Below are 19,637 nucleotides of genomic sequence, written 5' to 3' on the forward strand. Positions count from 1 at the left end.
GAACTTCATAAAGAGGACAATTTTGATTTAGCTTCATCCATGCAAACATTTTTCTTTCTGTGGCTTAAAATACAATAGTTCAAGTTAGACAGCTGTATCTGTACTCTGTAGTTCCTTCCAACAAATATAATATCTGTGTGTCAGAATAGAGTTTCAGCACTGTACTGACGCCTTAACAAGATAAATGATGAAGCATGAACTATGAGTTGTGACACTAAAAAACAGACAAACGGAAATATCTCACGGGTAGTTATATGGCGTAATCACTAAATAGTTATATTCTTGAGAATACAGCAAACAGTTCCAGTGCTGTTCAGAATGTTTGTTCCAAAGTTCAACCTAGCTATCAGATGAAAAGGACACATAGCCATCAAATGGAAATAATAATCTATGTAATAGAAGCTTCTGTGGTGTCCTTCCATATGCTATTTTCCCCACACAAGAAATATTTCAAATGCGATAAATGAATATGAGGAAAAGATATACCCAGGATGACCTCTTTTTAGGCTGGGCAGATGGACAAGGCAAAAGTGTCTCACTTCCATTGGAAACAAAAAAGAAGTGTTGCTCAGAGATTTTCGCAACACTGAAAATTTAGATTTGGCTGCCCGGAAAATAATGCATAGAGTTCTCCAGCGTGATTAGCATGTTTTGATTTTTATTCCTGAATTTTGACAACATGCAACTATGAAAATTTCACCCTGTTTTTTTTAAATACTTTTTGTAGCTTTCTGAAAGTTGAAGTCAGGAGGAAAACAGACAAGATACACAATTGTTAACTGTCCTAGCAAGAAGCCACACTTTGTATTTCCAGTCCAGAATATGCCTTTCTTAGGCCATGTACAAGCTTAAGAGGGGTGCTTGCAAAAATAAACTAAGCATTTTCTTAAGCACCAATGCTTATTTGTACAGGAGAGGTGCCTAGTTAGGCATCTTACTAGTACAAATAAGCACCAGTGCTTCAACAAAAACATGTTTATTTTCCTAAGCACCTCTCTAAGCATCTTGCATTGTACATGCCCTAAGACTAGCAAAACCATACGACAAGCATAACAAACTTCGCTACGTATATACTTCGTAATCCCAAGTTATTTGGCCTTTAACTCAATCTTTGGTATACAAATACAACGAAGTTGAACAAGTGTTTACAAAATTGCCATACAGTATTATTCTGGCCACCAAACAACAAGCAAAACATCAGATGGTATTTACAGTGTGTTTTCAGCAGCAAGAGTTAACTAGAAAGTAGAAGCAGCATCATCTCAAATTTCTTCAACAGATGATATTCTAGCACAAGTATAACTGCATATGCACTGTCAGGGAACTAACAGTGTGGGTAGTACTATATTGGTAACAAGAGCGAGTGGAAACAAATATGAACTAGATGAGGAAGCGCCAAAAAGTTGTCATTATTATTCTAGTAACCAAGAAACAAACATTACGAGATATCTGGTGCTTTCTGCAGCAAGACTGAACTAGAAACACCAACAAATCATGCATATAGCTCTCCTGTGCGATTAGCATGTTTTGACTTTTATTCCTGTGTTTCGACAATGTAAATAAATGTATGGATATTTCCAAATGTAGGCTTACTGTATCATCAATGGAGGACTGGCAAAACAAAGGACACAAACTATTGGTGGAAAATACCCATTTACACAAGTGCTTGGTTTTCTTACAGCTTTCTTGAAGTTAGAAGTCAGACCCAAATGCACAACCATTAACTATCCCAAGCAAGGAGCGGTGCCATAACATTGTCCAGTCCAGAATACAACTTTTAGACTAGCAATACATTAAGCACAAGAATCTTTCCTAGAGACTATATTTCCTAGTCTCAAGTTGTATTTGGCTTCCTTGTCCTTTGTCCTTCAAATAGATCTTTTACTATCTTGATGGATTGGCAAATATTGCAGCAAATTAGCAAAAGAATAAAATGGCAACAAGAGCAAGTGGAAACAAATATGAACTAGTTGAACAAGTGTCAAAAGGCTGTCATATTATTATTCTAGTAATAACCAAGTAACAGAAACAAACATTAGGAGATATTTGGCAGTGTGCTTTCTGCAGCAAGACTGGACTAGAAACACTAACATTCCAAACTTCTTCATAGAAGATATTCTAGCACAAGCATAGGCGTCAAAAGACAGAGATAGTACATTGGGTACATAACTCCATTCTACAGCAGAACAGAAATGAAATTCCATGATATCTCACTGAGCAATCTTGCAAATGTCCTCATACTCGATGGCCCTGAGAACTTTCCCATCATAGAGGCCCTTCTCAACCTGCAGTTTGGCACTGAATCTCTCAGTGTCCACAGAGAGCAACCTCGCGTTTGAGCCCCGGTAAGCCCCATTAACGATGCGCACGAGCCCACCGATCTGCGGGATCACAGTCTCAAGCTCATCCTGGTCGACCCTGAGAACATGCTTGCTGTCCAGCATCTCAATCTCCCCGACGTACTTGTCAATCACCCTCTTGACCAACCCCTTCTGCTTGTAGTACCCCTTGTCAGCCAGCGTCTTGCTCATCACCTTGACGACGATACCCGGGCAGAGCCAGTAGTCCTTGCGGTTGCTGCGCTCCTTGGCCTTCTCCTCCTCCTTCATCAGATCCTCGATTGCGGACCTCCTCGCATCCGTTGCTTTCCCTTTCTTGTTTGCGGTCTCCTCCTCTTCCTCGAAGCCGAATTTCATCTTGGGCTTATCATCAAAGGGGTTAACCTTAGGCGCAGGTGCAGCCCGCTGGAGCGCAATAGCAATCTTCTCTTTTGGCTTGTTGGCGGTGGTCTCCTCTTCTTGATCATCATCATCTGAACCTGAATAATCATCTTCTTCGCTGCCGAGGTCGTCATCTTCTGCAGCATTAGGAGAGGCATCATCGCCAAAATCAGCCTGTGCCCGCTGGGCCCGCTCGATCTGCCGTGCAATCATGAGCTCCTGGCGCTCATCGTCAGCGAGGTCGGACTTGACCCTCTTGCGCTTGAGCCTGGCCTTGATGGCCTGCTCCGAGTCCCTGTCGATGTAGGTGATGAACCATCCCTTGGGCGTGTCCTCGACCTTGGCGTGGCCCGCCTTTCCGAGGAACTTGACGAACTCGGTGAGCGTCTGCCAGCGCGTGGAGTTCATGTGCACGTGGTTGCGGTCGGCGATGAACTCGTTGTAGATGACGGTTGCGGCGACGCGCGAGCTGCGGTGCGCGCGGCGGAGCAGCGTGAGGAACTCGTCGAGGAACTCGTCGGAGAATCCGTCGACGATGCGGTCGGGCGCCTGGCCGAAGATGGCCATCTGGCGCTGGTGCGACTCCGACATGCAGTGGCACTTGAAGCCGTTCTCGTCGCGGCACTGCTTCTGGCACATCTGGCAGTACCACCGCAGCTTCTGCAGCCCCTTGGCCTTGATCCGGTTCGCGATCGCCTTCGGCGTCAGGAAGTCGCTCTTCCCCATCGCGCCGCCGCGGAGAGGAGGGGGTTGAGAAGGTTGGCGAGGGTTTGGGCCGGCGAGCGGCGGCGGCGGCGGCCGGGGAGATCGGGGAAGAGGGGCGGCGGATTGGGGTTAGGGATTGGATGGGGTAGTTGATTTGGAGAGGTTGCAATCTCAAGGCCTTATTTGCAAATAAGCCACCACGAGCACGAGTAGACGGAGAATAAAACACTCACGAATCCATCAAATAAATAAAATTTCTTTCAGTTCGACTTCTTTCCGAATTCGGAACTTGATTTGAAGTCGGTTTGACTTAAAGTCGGTTCATAACGTCGGTGAAAAATAAGGCGGTTCTTGATTTTTCCTGATCCAACGGCTCAGATCGTTCCATGGCCAAAGCCAACGGCCTGGATTATTCCTAGAGCTCTGTTCGAAGTCGGTATATATTTATCCCTCATATATACCGGAGACGTGGCTTGCTCTGTTCGAAAATTAAACCCTTTTTTCCCAAATCTTTCTCGAAAACAAATCTTTCTCGAGAGAAGCCCGAACTCGCGCGCGCAACCGCCATGGACGGGATCGACGCGGAGCTCGCGCGCGCGCACGACGAGCGGCGGAAGCTGGAGGAGGCCCTGGCGGCGGGCGCGCCCATGGCCGTCTCCGCCGTCAACTTCGACAAGGACCTCTACGGCGGCGCCGACCGATTTGCCGGCTACGACACCTCCATCCCGGCCTCCGAGGACGACAGCGCCGAGCCCGCCTCCGCCTCCGCCAACCCCGCCGCGCGCCGCCTCGCGTCCTACACGGGCCACGCCCTCGCCGCCGCCGCCGGCATCCCCCGGTCGGACGACGACGACGGGGCGCCCGCCAAGAGGTCCCAGCGCATCGTCGACCGCGAGGACGACTACCGCCGCCGCCGCCTCGACCGCATCATCTCGCCCCAGCGCCACGACCCCTTCGCGGCAGGGGAGGCCACCCCGGACCCCTCCGTCCGGACCTACGGCGACGCCATGCGCGAGAGCAAGGTGCAGCAGGAGAGGGAGCACGTGCTGCGCGCGATCGCCAAGAAGAAGAGGGCGGAGGAGGAGGAGAAGGCTGCTGCACCTGAGCAGCCGCCGCCGCCGGCTGCCTCGACGAAGCGGCGCAACAGGTGGGGTCAGTCGCAGGACGGTGATGCTGCTGCTGCTGCTGGGGCCAAGAAGGCCAAGACCGCCTCGGACTGGGACGCACCTGATGCAACTCCTGGGATTGGACGCTGGGACGCCACCCCTGGCCGTGTTGGAGATGCCACGCCCTCCGTGAGGAGGAACAGATGGGATGAGACACCAGCTCCAGGGAGGATGGCTGATGCAGATGCAACTCCTGCAGCCGGTGGCATTACTCCTTCTGGGGCGTGGGATGCTACTCCTAAGCTGCCTGGTGGGCTTGTCACGCCGACTCCCAAGAAGCAGAGGTCGCGGTGGGACGAGACGCCGGCGAGTATGGGGAGTGCAACACCTGGTGGTACGCCGGTCGGGGCAGATAACATTGCAACGCCAACACCTGGACAGATTGCTCGCGGCGCGATGACTCCGGACCAGTGGCAGCTCATGCGGTTGGAGCGGGACATTGAGGAGCGGAACAGGCCTCTGACTGATGAGGAGCTTGATGCCATGTTACCGCAGGAGGGGTACAAGATTCTTGAGCCTCCAGCCTCATACCAGCCCATACGCACCCCGGCAAGGAAGCTGCTTGCTACGCCAACACCTCTGACCACACCGTTTTACAACATTCCGGAGGAGAATCGTGGGCAGCAGTACGATGTGCCCAGGGAAATGAGTGGTGGGTTGCCAGACATGAAGCCGGAAGATTACCAGTACTTTGCGCCGCTCCTGAATGAGGACGGCGAGGAGCAGCTCACGCCGGAGGAGCAGAAGGAGAGGAAGATCATGAAACTCTTGTTCAAGGTTAAGAATGGCACGCCCCCGCAGCGGAAGGCGGCACTTCGGCAGCTGACGGACAAAGCACGGGAATTTGGCGCTGGTCCTCTGTTCAACAAGATCCTGCCATTGCTCATGCAGCCTACGCTCGAGGACCAGGAGCGGCATCTCCTGGTGAAGGTCATTGATAGGGTGCTGTATAAACTGGATGAGCTGGTCCGTCCGTTTGTGCACAAGATTCTGGTCGTTATCGAACCACTTCTGATTGATACGGATTACTATGCTCGTGTTGAGGGCAGGGAGATTATCTCAAACCTTAGCAAAGCTGCAGGCCTTGCTACGATGATTGCTGCCATGAGACCAGATATTGATAACGTTGACGAGTATGTGAGGAATACAACTGCTAGGGCATTCAGCGTGGTTGCTTCTGCTTTGGGTATCCCTGCCCTGCTTCCATTTTTGAAGGCTGTCTGTCAGAGTAAGAAGTCATGGCAAGCTCGGCACACCGGTATTAAGATTGTTCAGCAGATTGCTATTCTCATGGGCTGTGCTGTTTTGCCTCACCTTAAGAACCTAGTTGAGATAACTGAGCATGGTCTAACTGATGAGAACCAGAAAGTACGGACAATCACTGCCCTCTCGCTTGCTGCCCTTGGTGAAGCTGCTGCACCCTATGGTATAGAAAGTTTCGATACTGTGTTGAAGCCTCTCTGGAAGGGTATCAAATCTCACCAGGGAAAGGTCCTTGCTGCCTTCTTGAAGGCTATTGGTTTCATCATCCCTCTTATGGATGCTGTGTATGCCAGTTTCTACACAAAGGGGGTGATGGCAGTCCTAATTAGGGAATTCCAGTCACCAGATGAAGAGATGAAGACGATTGTCCTGAAGGTTGTTAAACAGTGTGTCGGTACAGAGGGTGTAGAGGCTGATTATATCCGGACTGACATCCTTCCGAAATTTTTCCAACACTTGTGGGTTAGGAGGATGTCTCTAGACCGTAGGAACTATAAGCAACTTGTGGAAACAACCGTTGAGATGGCAAACAAGGTGGGAGTTTCTGGTATCGTTGGTCATATTGTGGAGGGTCTGAAAGATGAAAGTGAGCCTTACAGGAGAATGGTGATGGAAACAATTGAGAAGGTGGTGGCTAATTTGGGTGCCTCGGATATTGATCCTCGTCTAGAGGAGCTGCTCATTGATGGCATCCTGTATGCTTTCCAAGAGCAAACAAGTGATGATGCAAATGTCATGCTTAATGGTTTTGGAGCTGTTGTGAATGCACTCGGCCAGAGAGTTAAGCATTACCTTCCTCAGATATGTGGTACCATCAAGTGGCGGCTGAACAACAAGAGTGCCAAAGTTAGGCAGCAAGCTGCTGATTTGATCTCAAGGATTGCTATTGTGATGAAGCAGTGTCAGGAGGAGCAGCTTATGGGTCACCTGGGTGTTGTGCTGTATGAGTACTTGGGAGAGGAGTATCCTGAGGTGCTGGGTTCAATTCTCGGAGCTTTGAAGGCTATCGTGAATGTTATTGGTATGACCAAGATGACACCCCCTATCAAGGATCTTCTTCCTCGGCTGACCCCCATCTTGAAGAATAGGCACGAGAAGGTCCAAGAGAACTGCATTGATCTAGTTGGCAGGATTGCTGATCGTGGAGCAGAATTTGTGCCAGCTAGGGAGTGGATGAGGATTTGTTTTGAGCTGCTAGAGATGTTGAAGGCTCATAAGAAGGGCATCAGAAGAGCTACTGTGAACACATTTGGTTATATTGCGAAGGCAATTGGGCCACAGGACGTGCTGGCCACTCTGTTGAATAACTTGAAAGTGCAGGAGCGACAGAACCGTGTTTGCACTACTGTAGCAATTGCTATTGTTGCTGAAACTTGCTCGCCTTTCACAGTTTTGCCTGCCCTCATGAACGAGTACCGGGTTCCAGAGCTCAATGTCCAGAATGGTGTTTTGAAATCTCTATCGTTCCTCTTTGAGTATATTGGTGAGATGGGCAAAGATTACATATATGCTGTCACTCCCTTGCTTGAAGATGCCTTGATGGACAGGGATCTAGTTCACAGGCAGACTGCTGCATCTACTGTTAAGCATATGGCTCTAGGAGTTGCTGGCTTGGGATGTGAGGATGCTCTTGTCCATTTGCTTAACTATGTCTGGCCCAATATATTCGAGACATCTCCTCATGTCATAAATGCTGTCATGGAGGCCATTGAGGGAATGAGAGTTGCTCTAGGTGCAGCTGTGGTTCTGAATTATTGCCTCCAAGGCCTTTTCCATCCAGCAAGGAAAGTGCGCGAAGTATATTGGAAGATCTACAACTCGCTATATATCGGTGCACAAGATGCACTTGTTGCTGCTTATCCTGGAGTGGGTGGTGATGGAGACCATATCTTTAGCCGTCCAGAGCTAGCCATGTTCATCTGATCAACGTGAGTTTTCCTTTTACTTAATTAATGCAATATGTACACAGTGAAAGTTCTGCTATAAATATGGAACAAGTTTGTAATGTTGGATCACCTATTTCATGTTTACTAGTTTTGGATGCTCAATTCCTCCTATGTGCTATCTCTTTTAGTTTACCACTGATTTTGAGTTCTCTTAAATTTGTGCTGTTCCTGAATAATTTTACATCTACATCCAGGCTATGGCAGTTGGCCTTACAGCGATTATTAACCTGTTGGTGTGATGTTTACTTAGATAGGAACAACAAATTTTCCCATGATATCACATGCCTTCATAAAACCTTTCTGTAAGTTGTATGTTCTGTTCTTTTGATCTCTGCAAAAGCAAGAATCTGATACACAAACACATTGGCAGGCAGGATGTGCATGTCCATGTACCGACATCCACATGCATCAGTGCATGTGAAGCTTTCAACTGGGGTGGTATTTGAATTAGATCACACATTTAATTACTTGGTGTTACTTGTTGTGTTTTAATTGAAGCTGCATTTTTTGTATTTGCAGGCTTGTTCCTTCCTGAAGGGGGTGGAATGTTTAAGAAATGATTCCTTATTTCCTGGCTTACTGAACTGCTAAACTGTTTCTGTAATTTTAGGTACTAACCGTTTTCAGAACTGTTGTGCTTTTCAGATTGTTTCGGTCCAAGTATGATGCTGAGGAGTTATCTGGATTCAAGGACCGGTCAGAGTAGTAGCTGTTGAGATTATGTGTAACATAGTCATGTTTTGAATTGGAAGTGAAGACACAATCGTATTGTTAATATCGTCTCGTCTTACATCATGTAATAGTATGTTAGTATTCGTTATTATTGTTGCCAAATCGTCTTATATATAAATATCAATATTGGCTACGGTTGTCAAAACTTCCGAGGTGTGCTCTGTTATGCCTGTTCTGTTTTCAGTTGATCATCTGTTACGGCACCTAGATGTGTTTCATAGTAGAGTATATCATCATTAGTTTGAGCCGATTACAAGGTCCAGAAGACATAAACTTATTGAAAGCCGATTACAGTGTGGTGTTTCAGATGCACCCCTATTGACGACAAGTTAGTACAACGGTCTCTTCCATAGGAAAAAATAAACATGGCATGGTCGGAGGGAGGGACTATATCAGTTCATAATCAAAATCAAGAGTACCTAGATTAGGAAAAATGATAAGTTCCGAGGATGAACATCCTAAAGAAAACTTCCTCCTCCCAACTTTTTGTAACTTAGTGGTCAGTACATTTTTTCGATAATGAGGGTTTTATTACTTAGAAAGTTTAAACATTACGGCCATACCAATCCACCAGTTACAAGCATAAAAACCGAAGTTTTAGACGAGCACTAAAGAATGAAACAAAAAGAGCCTAGGGCTAAGAAGGGCCTGTCTGCAGGTCACGCTGCCGTCTATATTGGGAAAACAATAGTATCCTTCAACCGTGTAGATACCTTTGTGAAGAGGTCACGATACTCCACACGTTGTAAAAGCGATCACAAATGGAGCGTAGGTGTACACTGGTAGATAACTTGCATTTTTATTGTTTTTTTTTAAGGGGGGGGGGGGGGGTCTCGAAGGATCCCGATTGCTGCATTAAATCATCATCGGTGGGTACCATTTTACATCAAGGACCTTACAAGAAAAAGAAAATACAGCATAGACTTGAATATTTGCACAAAGGACCCTAGAATAAAAATAGAAAATGCAATCTAATCCATGGTCCTCTCCACCGGAAGAGGGATTCCAGCGTCGGCCACCTTCACACCACCGGGGACAAACCACTTGGTGGCGCGCAGGCGTGGAGCGCCGCCGAGAATCGCCAGAAAAGGGCCTCCAAAGTGACACTCTAGCCAGGAGGTTGAAGAAGCTACAGTGCAAGCAGCACCACAGCACGGAGATAGCAAGATCGCCACCACTAATGAACTCCGCAAGTTGCAGCACCTTGATCTTCCCTTGGAATACCAGCTTCCAGCGTGAAAGATCGAGATGTCGCCTAGAGGGGGGGTGAATAGGCAATTAAAAACTCTTACGGATTTGTCTTGTAATAATGCGGAATTAAACTATCGTTTAGTTTACAAGCACAAACCCTATGAAAGTATAGAGATGGTAAACCTAGAGGGGGGGGGGTGAATAGGTTTCTACAAATTTTAATTCTTTCTTTGCAATATTAGGCTTTGCGGAATATAAAGATGAGCCTAATGCAAACTAGGTGAAGCAACCTATATGAGGATACTTCTAACTCGAGCACGAAGGCTCTCACAGGCAGTTAAATCACAAGTAAGGAGTTTGGTTAGAGATAACCGATAGCACGCGGAGACGAGGATGTATTCCCGTGTTCCCTTGCTTTGCAACAAGGTACGTCACGTTTGGAGGAGTGGAGGTCCCACGAAGGATTCCCCGCGCCACGAAGGCTCACCCTATTCTCCGGAGCCTATCCCACGAAGGAATAGCTCACTCACTTGTGGTAGACTTTGAGGTAGCCTCCAAACCTTCACAATCTTGCCCGGAGCAAATCCACAGCCCGGATGCTTCCGGACTCCTCTTGCCTACCTAGGGTTTCCAAGGAACCCTAGGAAGCAAGCTTCTCAATGAATACAAGGGGGAATGAGATTTGGCTTGGTAGAACGGTAGATCGGGTCCTCCTCTAATGATTCCCCGGAGGGATTTGAGTTTGGGTGGAGGAGGAGGGAGATCTGAGGCTTTTGGTGTTTCTAGCAATGGAGTAGGAGAGAGAGAGCTCAAGAACAGCTTGTAGTGTAGTGCCTAACTGTTCAGAGGTAGGAGAAGACCGATTTATAGTGTTCTTCGAAATACGGCCGTTGGTCACTTGCCACATCAGCAGATTCTTCGAGAAACCCGGTCAACCGGATTTGGCGCCGGACAGGCCGGTCCACAGCCCAGTCGAGGCAAGACCCACATCGGGCCGGCCGGTTTCCAACCGGAGCTGGGACCGGGACTTGACCGGGCAGGCTTCTGGGCTTACTGGATGTCGCCTGGATGTCACAGGCGCAGAATCCGGTTGCTGACCGGGCCGCTCGGTCAGGCGCCCGGTCAGACCGGGCCGTGGACCGGAGCAGCCGGTTCGAAACCGGGCTGGTGACCGGACGCACGCCGGGGAGCTTCTCTTCTTTACTGGAACTTGCCCGGATGGCACCGGTTCTGGGTCCGGTTGGTGACCGGGCTGCCCGGTGCTAGGGCCGGTCCGACCGGATCTGTGACCGGCCAGGCTCAGAAAAACTAGCTGATTTTTCGTCGAATTGGGGGGGTCTCCCGTTGCCTTTTGTTCCATTGCTACACCATCATACCTCTTTGGCTAATACCTGAAAGTCATCTTGTAGGCATGTATTAGTCCAAATACTCTAGCACGGTGTCATAGATACCAAAATAATGGATAAGGGTAGAATACCCTTACAATCTCCCCCTTTTTGGTATACGATGACAAACCGAGCTAGAGTAACACATAGATATTATGATAAGCTCTAAACCTTGATTCCATATAAGATATTACGACAGCTCCCCCATAATGTGTGCACTTGGAGAATTTGCGTTTGAATGCAAAGTGCACCATTTGTGGAATATGAGAAGCTCCCCCAATATCTTTAGGAAACAAGCATGGTATGGACAAGTATATCAACATATATAAGCATAAAGCATGATTATCCATAAAGCATGATTATCCTAACATAGAGTAGCACACATAATAGTCGTCCATACATATCCATACATGAATTATTCAAAGTAGCAAATGGTTCTTGAGAAATCAAAGCAAATACGCACAAGCCATATAAAATCCAAATAAAGCAACTCCCATGGCTTGTGACAACGAAAGAACCCCGTAGTTCTAGACTCTACTCTACTCTCTTCTCCCCCTTTGGCATCGGAACACCAAAAAGGCGAAGAAAAGAGGAGAGATGCTAGCGTCCCATCAATAGAAGTGGGTCCCCGCGGATGGAGAGTTGCCATCACCATCCCCATCGTCATCCTCTTCATCGTCATCCTCTTCATCATCATCCTCATTTCCTTCATCCTCTTCATCATCATCATCAGCAGGAGGTGCACGAGCAAATCTAGGAGTAGGACCACCAAAGTACAGAGAAGGATCAAAGTTCTGGAACATCTCATCAGTGAGAAGAGGCATCTCCCAGTCTGGTGCATGGACAGGCTCCAACTCAGGGCCAGGAGGAGGGATAGGCACATTCCTAGCAGCCATGAACTCATTTTGGCGCCTCCTTGTCTCTTGGTTCAAAGAGAGACTTTGATGTGCAACATCATTTGTATTTTTGCACATCTGCCATAAGCGAGAGAAGAACCGTGCGACACCACGCTGTGGGCGACGAGAGGAGCTGGAGCTAGCATGGTCATGGCGTGCCTTGGACCGGCGCTCAGAAGGCATCATTTCAGGAACATCCGGGACATCACCTTGGGCAGGTACTTTGAACGCTTCCATCCTGACCCGCTCACCTAAAGTATTGAGAGGTGCGGGCACAACCTTGTTGATGAGCAGCCGAACGCATCGGGGCAAGATTAGGAGTCAACCTCTCGCGAACACGCAGTAACTCGCAAATGAGATGAGATCACAGCCATCAATAAGTTGCCGGTGCTCGTGGAGACAGAGTACATCAAGTTCGGATGATATGCACGGCATTCACTTGGATCGCCCGCCTCGCGGATGCGAGTCTCACGGAAGAGCTGGGCAAGTAAGCGGTAGGAGTAGTACATCCCGGAGATGGTGGGAGGTCCAGGTGTGGGTTCCGGGGGATAGCAACCAGCAATGTCCCCACGGTGGAACTTCTGCTGAGAATATATCTTGAAGCCAGAAGTACGCCCTCCACCAAACCCCAAGGCTTCACAGAAATCAAGATAGTTGCAAGTGTATTTCTGTTTGCCAGTCATCCAAGTCATAGTCCGAGCAGCATCATCATGGAAAAAGACTGTGCAGTGAAACTGTCTCACCAAGGTTGGACAATAGCACCCATCAGAAGGTGTCAAGCACATAAGATCATACAACCCCATCCGCCTCAAGGTCGCAACCACAAAGCGAAACTTGGTGGCTTCATACATTCCAATGACATCCTTGATGGCCTTGGGCATAACAATGGTGCCTTTCTTCATGTGCTCGCGGGAGTCATAGAAGTCATCCCACATGACTTGCTGTGTGTTGGTCCAGAAAAATTGATCTCCCCCTGTGTAAGTGGGTTCCTCAAAGCGATAGGGGTTGGACTCTCTGAGTCTTCTCCATGCCCCAATATGCACATTACCAACATGGAAATCTGGCAGTACCTCATCACCATCCTGTGCTGCCTCTTTATCTTTCCTCTTATTGGCAGATTTCTTGATTCGGCCTCCAGTTGAGCTGCCACCCGTAGTCTGAGGAGCACGACCAGTGGAGCGCCGTGGTGGAACCCCGGAGCGCCTCCCTCTCTTGGCAACATGGCCAGGGTCCGCATCAGTCCATTCATCACCTGTGAATCAGCATAATAGGGAGAGGATAGCAAAGAGGTAAGTGTACATGTCATCAGCATATGTGAGGAAGCCAAAAGCATAGCCTATATTCAAGTGTCTCGACGAGATCATGCGAAAAAGCTAGGCGAGCCGGCGCAGGGGCCGGTCCGACCGGCCGACAGACCGGGCGAGCCGGTTGGCCATCCGGTTGACCGGGCGGTGCGCCGGACCAGCCGGTCGAGAGGCCGGTCGACCGGGCTGTAGACCGGGTCATGCTGAGTTGTGATGTTTGCCCAAAAATTCGACATAAAATCATGCAAAACTCACAAACTTGAACATAGATTATACCAGGAGAGTGAACAATGTGCATAGGAGGGGTGTGACACTCTAGGTGGCATGAGGACTTACTAACCCTAACCCTAACCCTAACTTTTCTCAACTTTCCTCAACAATGGGCAATGGGAGAGGGAAAGCAAGAGGGAGAGGGATAGGGAGAAAGATTTACCCGAAGACATTGTCCTCTTGGTCCAAGTGAGCAAGAAGAACTCGTGAAGAAAGCTTGAGGACCAAATCCCCACGATCTCCCAAACGAGCTTGAGAGGGACCAAATCCTTTGGTGAAGGTGCTTGAGAGATCCCGATCTATGGTTGTGTGAAGTTTGGGGAGAATCTAGTGGTGGGAAGTGCCTAGGGCGTGGTGGAGATGGTGGAGGCGGCGGCCATGGAGGTTTGAGAGGTGGGGGATAATGAGGAAGAAGATCCCCAAGGGGTATCCTCTCCAAAACATAACAGCCCGCACGGCCGGTTCGGAGCCCGGTCGGCCGGCTGCTGATCGGACGACCCGGCGCACAGGCCGGTCCGACCGGGCCAGTGACCGGCCAGAGTCAATTTTCCCAAAAATGTGTCATTTTGCCTCGTTTTGCCCCTATTCTTTGTGTAAATGTGTGTGAGTGCTCATATGATGACATGTACATATAGATAGATAGATGATGATGAGATGAGCATAGACATGGGGTTGGAAAACACAAAGTTCTCTAGGCATACCCATTGGAGTGAAAATGCAAACAAGATACAAATAGCTACAATGGGCATGATTCGAAGTATATCAAGAATCATAAGAGCATTTTGAAATAGTTTTTGCAATAAGATCATTTGGCCTTATATAGTCAAATCAAGTTGTAATGAAGGCTCAATGAGGGGCGGGGGATTACTCCCCCTATGTGAAAGCGCAAATGTCATGAGACCTCGAAGAGACATGCTTGGGTCCATATAATGACATTGGGTCTATTTATGTTGCACACATAGGTATGCATCGTACCAAGACATGGTAAGATGACTATCCCCATATGTGCTATGCCTCTAAGCTAGATAGCAAGATAAATGCAAGAATATAGTGCAAGAAGTTAATCAATCCAAGTTTTTAGGATCAAGAATACCAAGTTCTCCTCTCAAGTTAACAAAGCGGGCTTCATCCAAAGGCTTAGTGAAAATATCCGCCAATTGGTAGGTTGTTCCCACATGAGTGAGATCAATATCCTTATTGGCAACATGATCACGTAGGAAGTGATGGCGAATGTCAATATGTTTGGTGCGACAATGTTGAACCGGGTTGTTGGCGATCTTTATTGCACTTTCATTGTCACAAAGAAGAGGCACCGTACCAAGAGACACACCATAGTCTTTCAAGGTTTGCTTCATCCATAACAATTGAGTGCAACAAGATGTCGCGGATATGTATTCGGCTTCGGCGGTGGATAGGGCGGTGGAGTTTTGTTTCTTGGATGACCAACTCACCAATGACCGGCCAATAAATTGGCAAGCCCCGGAGGTAGACTTCCGGTCAACCTTATCACCGGCCCAATCGGAATCCGAATAGCCAATGAGTTCAAAGGTTGACCCCTTTGGATACCATAGCCCGAGAGTAGGAGTGAGAACAAGGTATCTTAGTATCCGTTTGACCGCCACTAAATGGCTCTCCTTGGGAGCGGATTGAAAACGAGCACACATCCCTACACTTAGCATGATATCCGGTCTAGAGGCACAAAGGTAGAGCAAGGATCCTATCATGGAGCGGTATACCTTTATGTCCACATCCTTCTCACCGTCACATGAACCAAGTTGCCCCTTTACGGGCATGGGTGTCTTCATTGGACTTGCATTGGTCATGTTGAATTTCTTGAGCATGTCCTTCACATACTTTTCTTGAGAGATGAAGGTGCCTTTTGCAAGTTGCCTCACTTGGAAGCCTAGAAAGAACTTCAACTCTCCCATCATGGACATCTCAAATTTCCTAGTCATCAATAGCTCAAAAGCTTTGTTATGATTGGGGTTAGTTCCACCAAAAATAATATCATCAACATATATTTGACATATAAAGAGGCCACCCCCTTTAACCTGCTTGGTGAAAAGGGTGGAATCGACCGTACCCATGCAAAACCCATCATGTAGTAAGAAATCCCTAAGGAACTCATACCAAGCACGTGGAGCTTGCTTGAGACCGTAGAGTGCCTTATGGAGTAAATACACGTGGTTGGGTCGGCATGGGTCTTCGAAACCCGGGGTTGAGCCACATATGCGGTTTCTTTTAGGGGACCATTCAAAAATGCACTTTTCACATCCATTTGATATAATTTGAAATTGTGGAAAGATGCAAATGCAAGCAAAAGACGAATAGCTTCAAGACGGGCTACCGGCGCAAAGGTATCCTCAAAATCCATACCTTCTATTTGGGCAAACCCTTGCGCCACTAACCTTGCTTTGTTTCGCATAACAATGCCATTCTCATCTTGCTTGTTCTTGAATACCCATTTGGTCCCAATGACATTGATGCGATGATCCTTGGGTCTCTCAACTAGAGACCATACTTCATTACGAGTGAAACACTCCAATTCTTCTTGCATGGCAATTACCCAATCCGGATCGACCAAGGCTTCATGTACCTTAAGTGGTTCAAAACTAGACACAAAAGCATGATGTTGACAATAAGTGATAAGTAATGCATGGTGTCTACGAGTTACCACTCCTCTTGAAATGCTACCAAGGACTTGATCCACTTTCATGTCACTTGCCCTTGTAGCGGCCTTGATCTTCCGAACGGTTCCTTCATGATCAATGAATTCATCTCTTGCTAGTACTTGATCATGAGGGACCACTTGAGCTTGATCATGAGTTGAGGACGTTTCTTGATCGTCATCATGATCTTGCTCCATGGAATGAGGGTCTTCTTCTTGTTCTTCGGATTGAGACTCATCTTGAGTGGAGGGTGGTTCTTGAGTTGCACTTGATGGTTCGGCTTGAGTTGAGCTAGACTCTACTTGTGGCGTGCTTGAGACATCTACTCCATCATCTTGATCATCATTATGAACCTCCATGGGCCGGATGTGTCCAATGCCCATATGCTTGATGGCACTAGATGGATCAACATCATTACCTGCAACACATGGAACAACTTGCTCCACTTGGGAGCCATTATCCTCCAAGAACACCACGTCACAAGATACTTCAATAGTCCCGGAGGACCGGTTGTAGTATCTATAGGCGTGAGAGTTCTCCGCATATCCAACAAATATACCCTCTATGGTTCTAGTTTCAAATTTACCGAGCTTTCCTTTGTTGTTCTTAACAAGGCATTTGCATCCAAAGACACGAATATACATGACATTAGGCTTGTTACCGGTAAGGAGCTCGTATGGGGTTTTGTTGTGGAGGGGACGGAGGAAGAGCCGGTTGGAGTAGTGGACGGCCGTAGAGATGGCTTCTCCCCAAAAGTTGTGGGGTGAGTTGAATTCACTCAACATGGTTCTTGCCATCTCAATGATAGTCCGGTTCTTCCTTTCAACAACACCGTTTTGTTGAGGGGTGTATGGCGCCGAAAACTCATGCTTGATGCCCTCATCATCCACAAACTCTTGCATAGTGTAGTTCTTGAACTCGGTGCCATTGTCGGTCCTAATTGCCTTGATCTCGGATTCATACATACGTTGAGCTTTCTTGGCGAAGGTGATGAACTCTCTATGGGTCTCGTCCTTAGACTTAAGGAGAAAGACCCAAGAGTATCTTGAGTAATCATCAACAATGACAAGTCCATACTTGCTTCCACCAAGAGTATCATAGTGTGATGGCCCAAAGAGGTCCAAATGAAGGAGCTCCAAAGGCCTAGATGTGGTAACAATACTCTTGATGGGATGCTTCTTCTTGAGTTGCTTTCCGGCTACACATGCACTACAAACACGATCTTTCTCAAAAGAAACACCGGTTAGTCCCACAATATGCTCACCCTTTAGGAGTTGTTTAAGATTCCTCATGTTAACATGACCAAGGCGGCGATGCCACAACCATCCTTCGTCATGCTTGGCCGCCATTAGACATGTGGAGAAGGAGGGGCTCTCTTTCGAGAGGTCAACCACATAAAGGTTGTTCTCCACAAATCCAACAAGGACCAATTTGAGATTGTCACTCCTAAAGACTTGCACATAATATTTAGTGAAATATGAATTGTACCCGGCATCGGCAAGATGATATATAGAAAGTAAGTTATAGCCAAGGTGTTCAACAAGCATAACCGTCTCAAGGCACAAGTCCTTAGAGATTGCTACCTTGCCATACCCAAGTACCTTTCCCTTTGAGTTGTCACCAAAGGTAATGCTTGACTTCTTGTGGATATCTTCAATGAATTGATCAAGCACACCTTTTCCTCCGGTCATATGATTGGTGCATCCACTATCAAACACCCATTTTGGACCACCGGAGGAATACCCCTACAAGATCAAGTAGAGGATTTAGGAACCCATCGATTAATGGGTTCCTTTGCAATGGCAACAATATCTTTTGGTACCCAAATTGAGTACTCTCTATAAGCATAGCCATTAGGAGGGCCAACATAGTTAGCATAGACATCACCATAATAATCAACAAATAATGCATAGTGATCGTTTGGCCCTGCAAGGGCACCACTAGTGGCTTTGCCCTTTGAGGCTTTGCCATTGTTAGTGACCTTCTTGTTCTTATCTTGAGCGGGTTTCTCCTTCTTGTAGTTGTTCTTCTTGTGGGACTTGGGAGTATATCCAAGTCCATACTTTTGATTGTTTGACCTTTGCTTACTCAAGAGGTCATCCAATCCCATCTTGTTCTTGGCGGTGGTGAACTTTGCAAGTTCCTTTGTTAGCCTAACATTTTCCTCAAGAATAGATGCTTGCTCACAAGAAGATTCATTAGGATGATAGTCAAGACCATATTTGGTCACCAAGGACTCAAGATATGCATTGGTCTCAACATGCAAAGAAAGTTCCTCTTGTAAACGAACATGTTCCTCAACAAGTTTAGCATGCTCACTAGTAAAGGAAATGGAAGAACAAGCAAGCTTTTCAACATCAATGGGATCCTTCATTGATCCAAGAGCCTTTTTGTAGGATTCTTGAAGTAGATCATGATTCTCTCCAAGTTTCTTAAGCTCATCCTTGACAAGCTTGTTAGCTCTTTCAAGGTGGTCAAGATCCCTAGTGAGAGAAGCATGAGCAACTTCAAGTTCCTCCTTTGAAGCATTGAGCTCTTGGGTCAATAATTGAGCCCTATCAATAGTTTCTAGGTCCTTAACTTTATCAAGTTCATAAGTTTCAATTTGTTGCTTAAGGCCTTGAGATATGCACCTTTCGGTTTTTAGCTCTTGTCTTAGGAGATTGAATCTCCGTTCCTTCTCATTCAATTGATATTCTAATTCCTCAATGGACTCATCCTTTTCTTTGAGTGAGTCCATCAAGAAATCAAACTTGACAAGAGCTTCACCACGAAGGGTGCATCTAACATCATAGAGTTCCTTAAGCATAGTTAATTCTTCTTGATCTTCGTTTTCATCATCAAGAACACTAGATAGGGAAGGTGGAGGTTCCATTACCTTGGTTTCCCTTGCCATAAGACAAGAGCCAATGATTGGAGAGGAGGGAGAGTCATCGGAGTCATCATCTTGAGTTGTTCTTGCCATGAAGGAAGAGCCAGCATCATTCTCCATGGAGTAATCTTTGGAGTAGTCATATGTGAAGAGTGACCCGGGCTTAGAGTAGGCTAAACCGGCCACTCCGGCCTCCTTCTCCTCATCTTCCTCTTCTTCATCCGACAAGTACTCGGCCCCAACAAAAGCTCTTCCCTTGTTCTTCTTGTACCGATCGTTGATTGGGTTCGGCTTCAATCTTGGCTTGACCCCTTTGATGAACTTTGGCTTGTCTATCCTTTTCTCATAAGGGCACTCATTTGCAAAGTGGTTATCTTCATCACAATTGTAGCAAGTTCTCTTCTTCTTCTTGTCATTGAGGAGCATTGGGAACTTTGCCTTGTACTTCTTGGCAAAGAAAGCAAAGTCGGTAGCAATGTCACTAGTTGAAGTCATCTCTTCATCTTCTCCAATCTCAT

At 47.1% G+C, this 19,637-nt stretch overlaps 1 protein-coding gene and 1 pseudogene across 1 annotated transcript; one reads left to right on the forward strand and one right to left on the reverse strand.

Moving 5' to 3' along the window:
• Nucleotides 1–1,979: 1,979 nt before the first annotated feature.
• LOC127308372 (KIN17-like protein) lies at nt 1,980–3,589 on the reverse strand. The gene has a single exon (XM_051339178.2). It carries the CDS (start codon nt 3,444–3,446, stop codon nt 2,211–2,213), a length of 1,236 nt encoding a protein of 411 aa, XP_051195138.1. The 5' UTR covers nt 3,447–3,589; the 3' UTR covers nt 1,980–2,210.
• A 353-nt stretch (nt 3,590–3,942) lies between these two features.
• On the forward strand, nt 3,943–8,652 carry LOC127308371 (uncharacterized; annotated as a pseudogene).
• Nucleotides 8,653–19,637: the final 10,985 nt, after the last annotated feature.

This window comes from Lolium perenne, chromosome 6, assembly GCF_019359855.2.
Source record: "Lolium perenne isolate Kyuss_39 chromosome 6, Kyuss_2.0, whole genome shotgun sequence".
NCBI classification, from domain to species: domain Eukaryota; kingdom Viridiplantae; phylum Streptophyta; class Magnoliopsida; order Poales; family Poaceae; genus Lolium; species Lolium perenne.

Coding starts and splice junctions, on each gene's coding strand:
- LOC127308372 (XM_051339178.2), bottom strand. CDS start 3,446: ATGGGGAAGAGCGACTTCCTGACGCCGAAGGCGATCGCGAACCGGATC.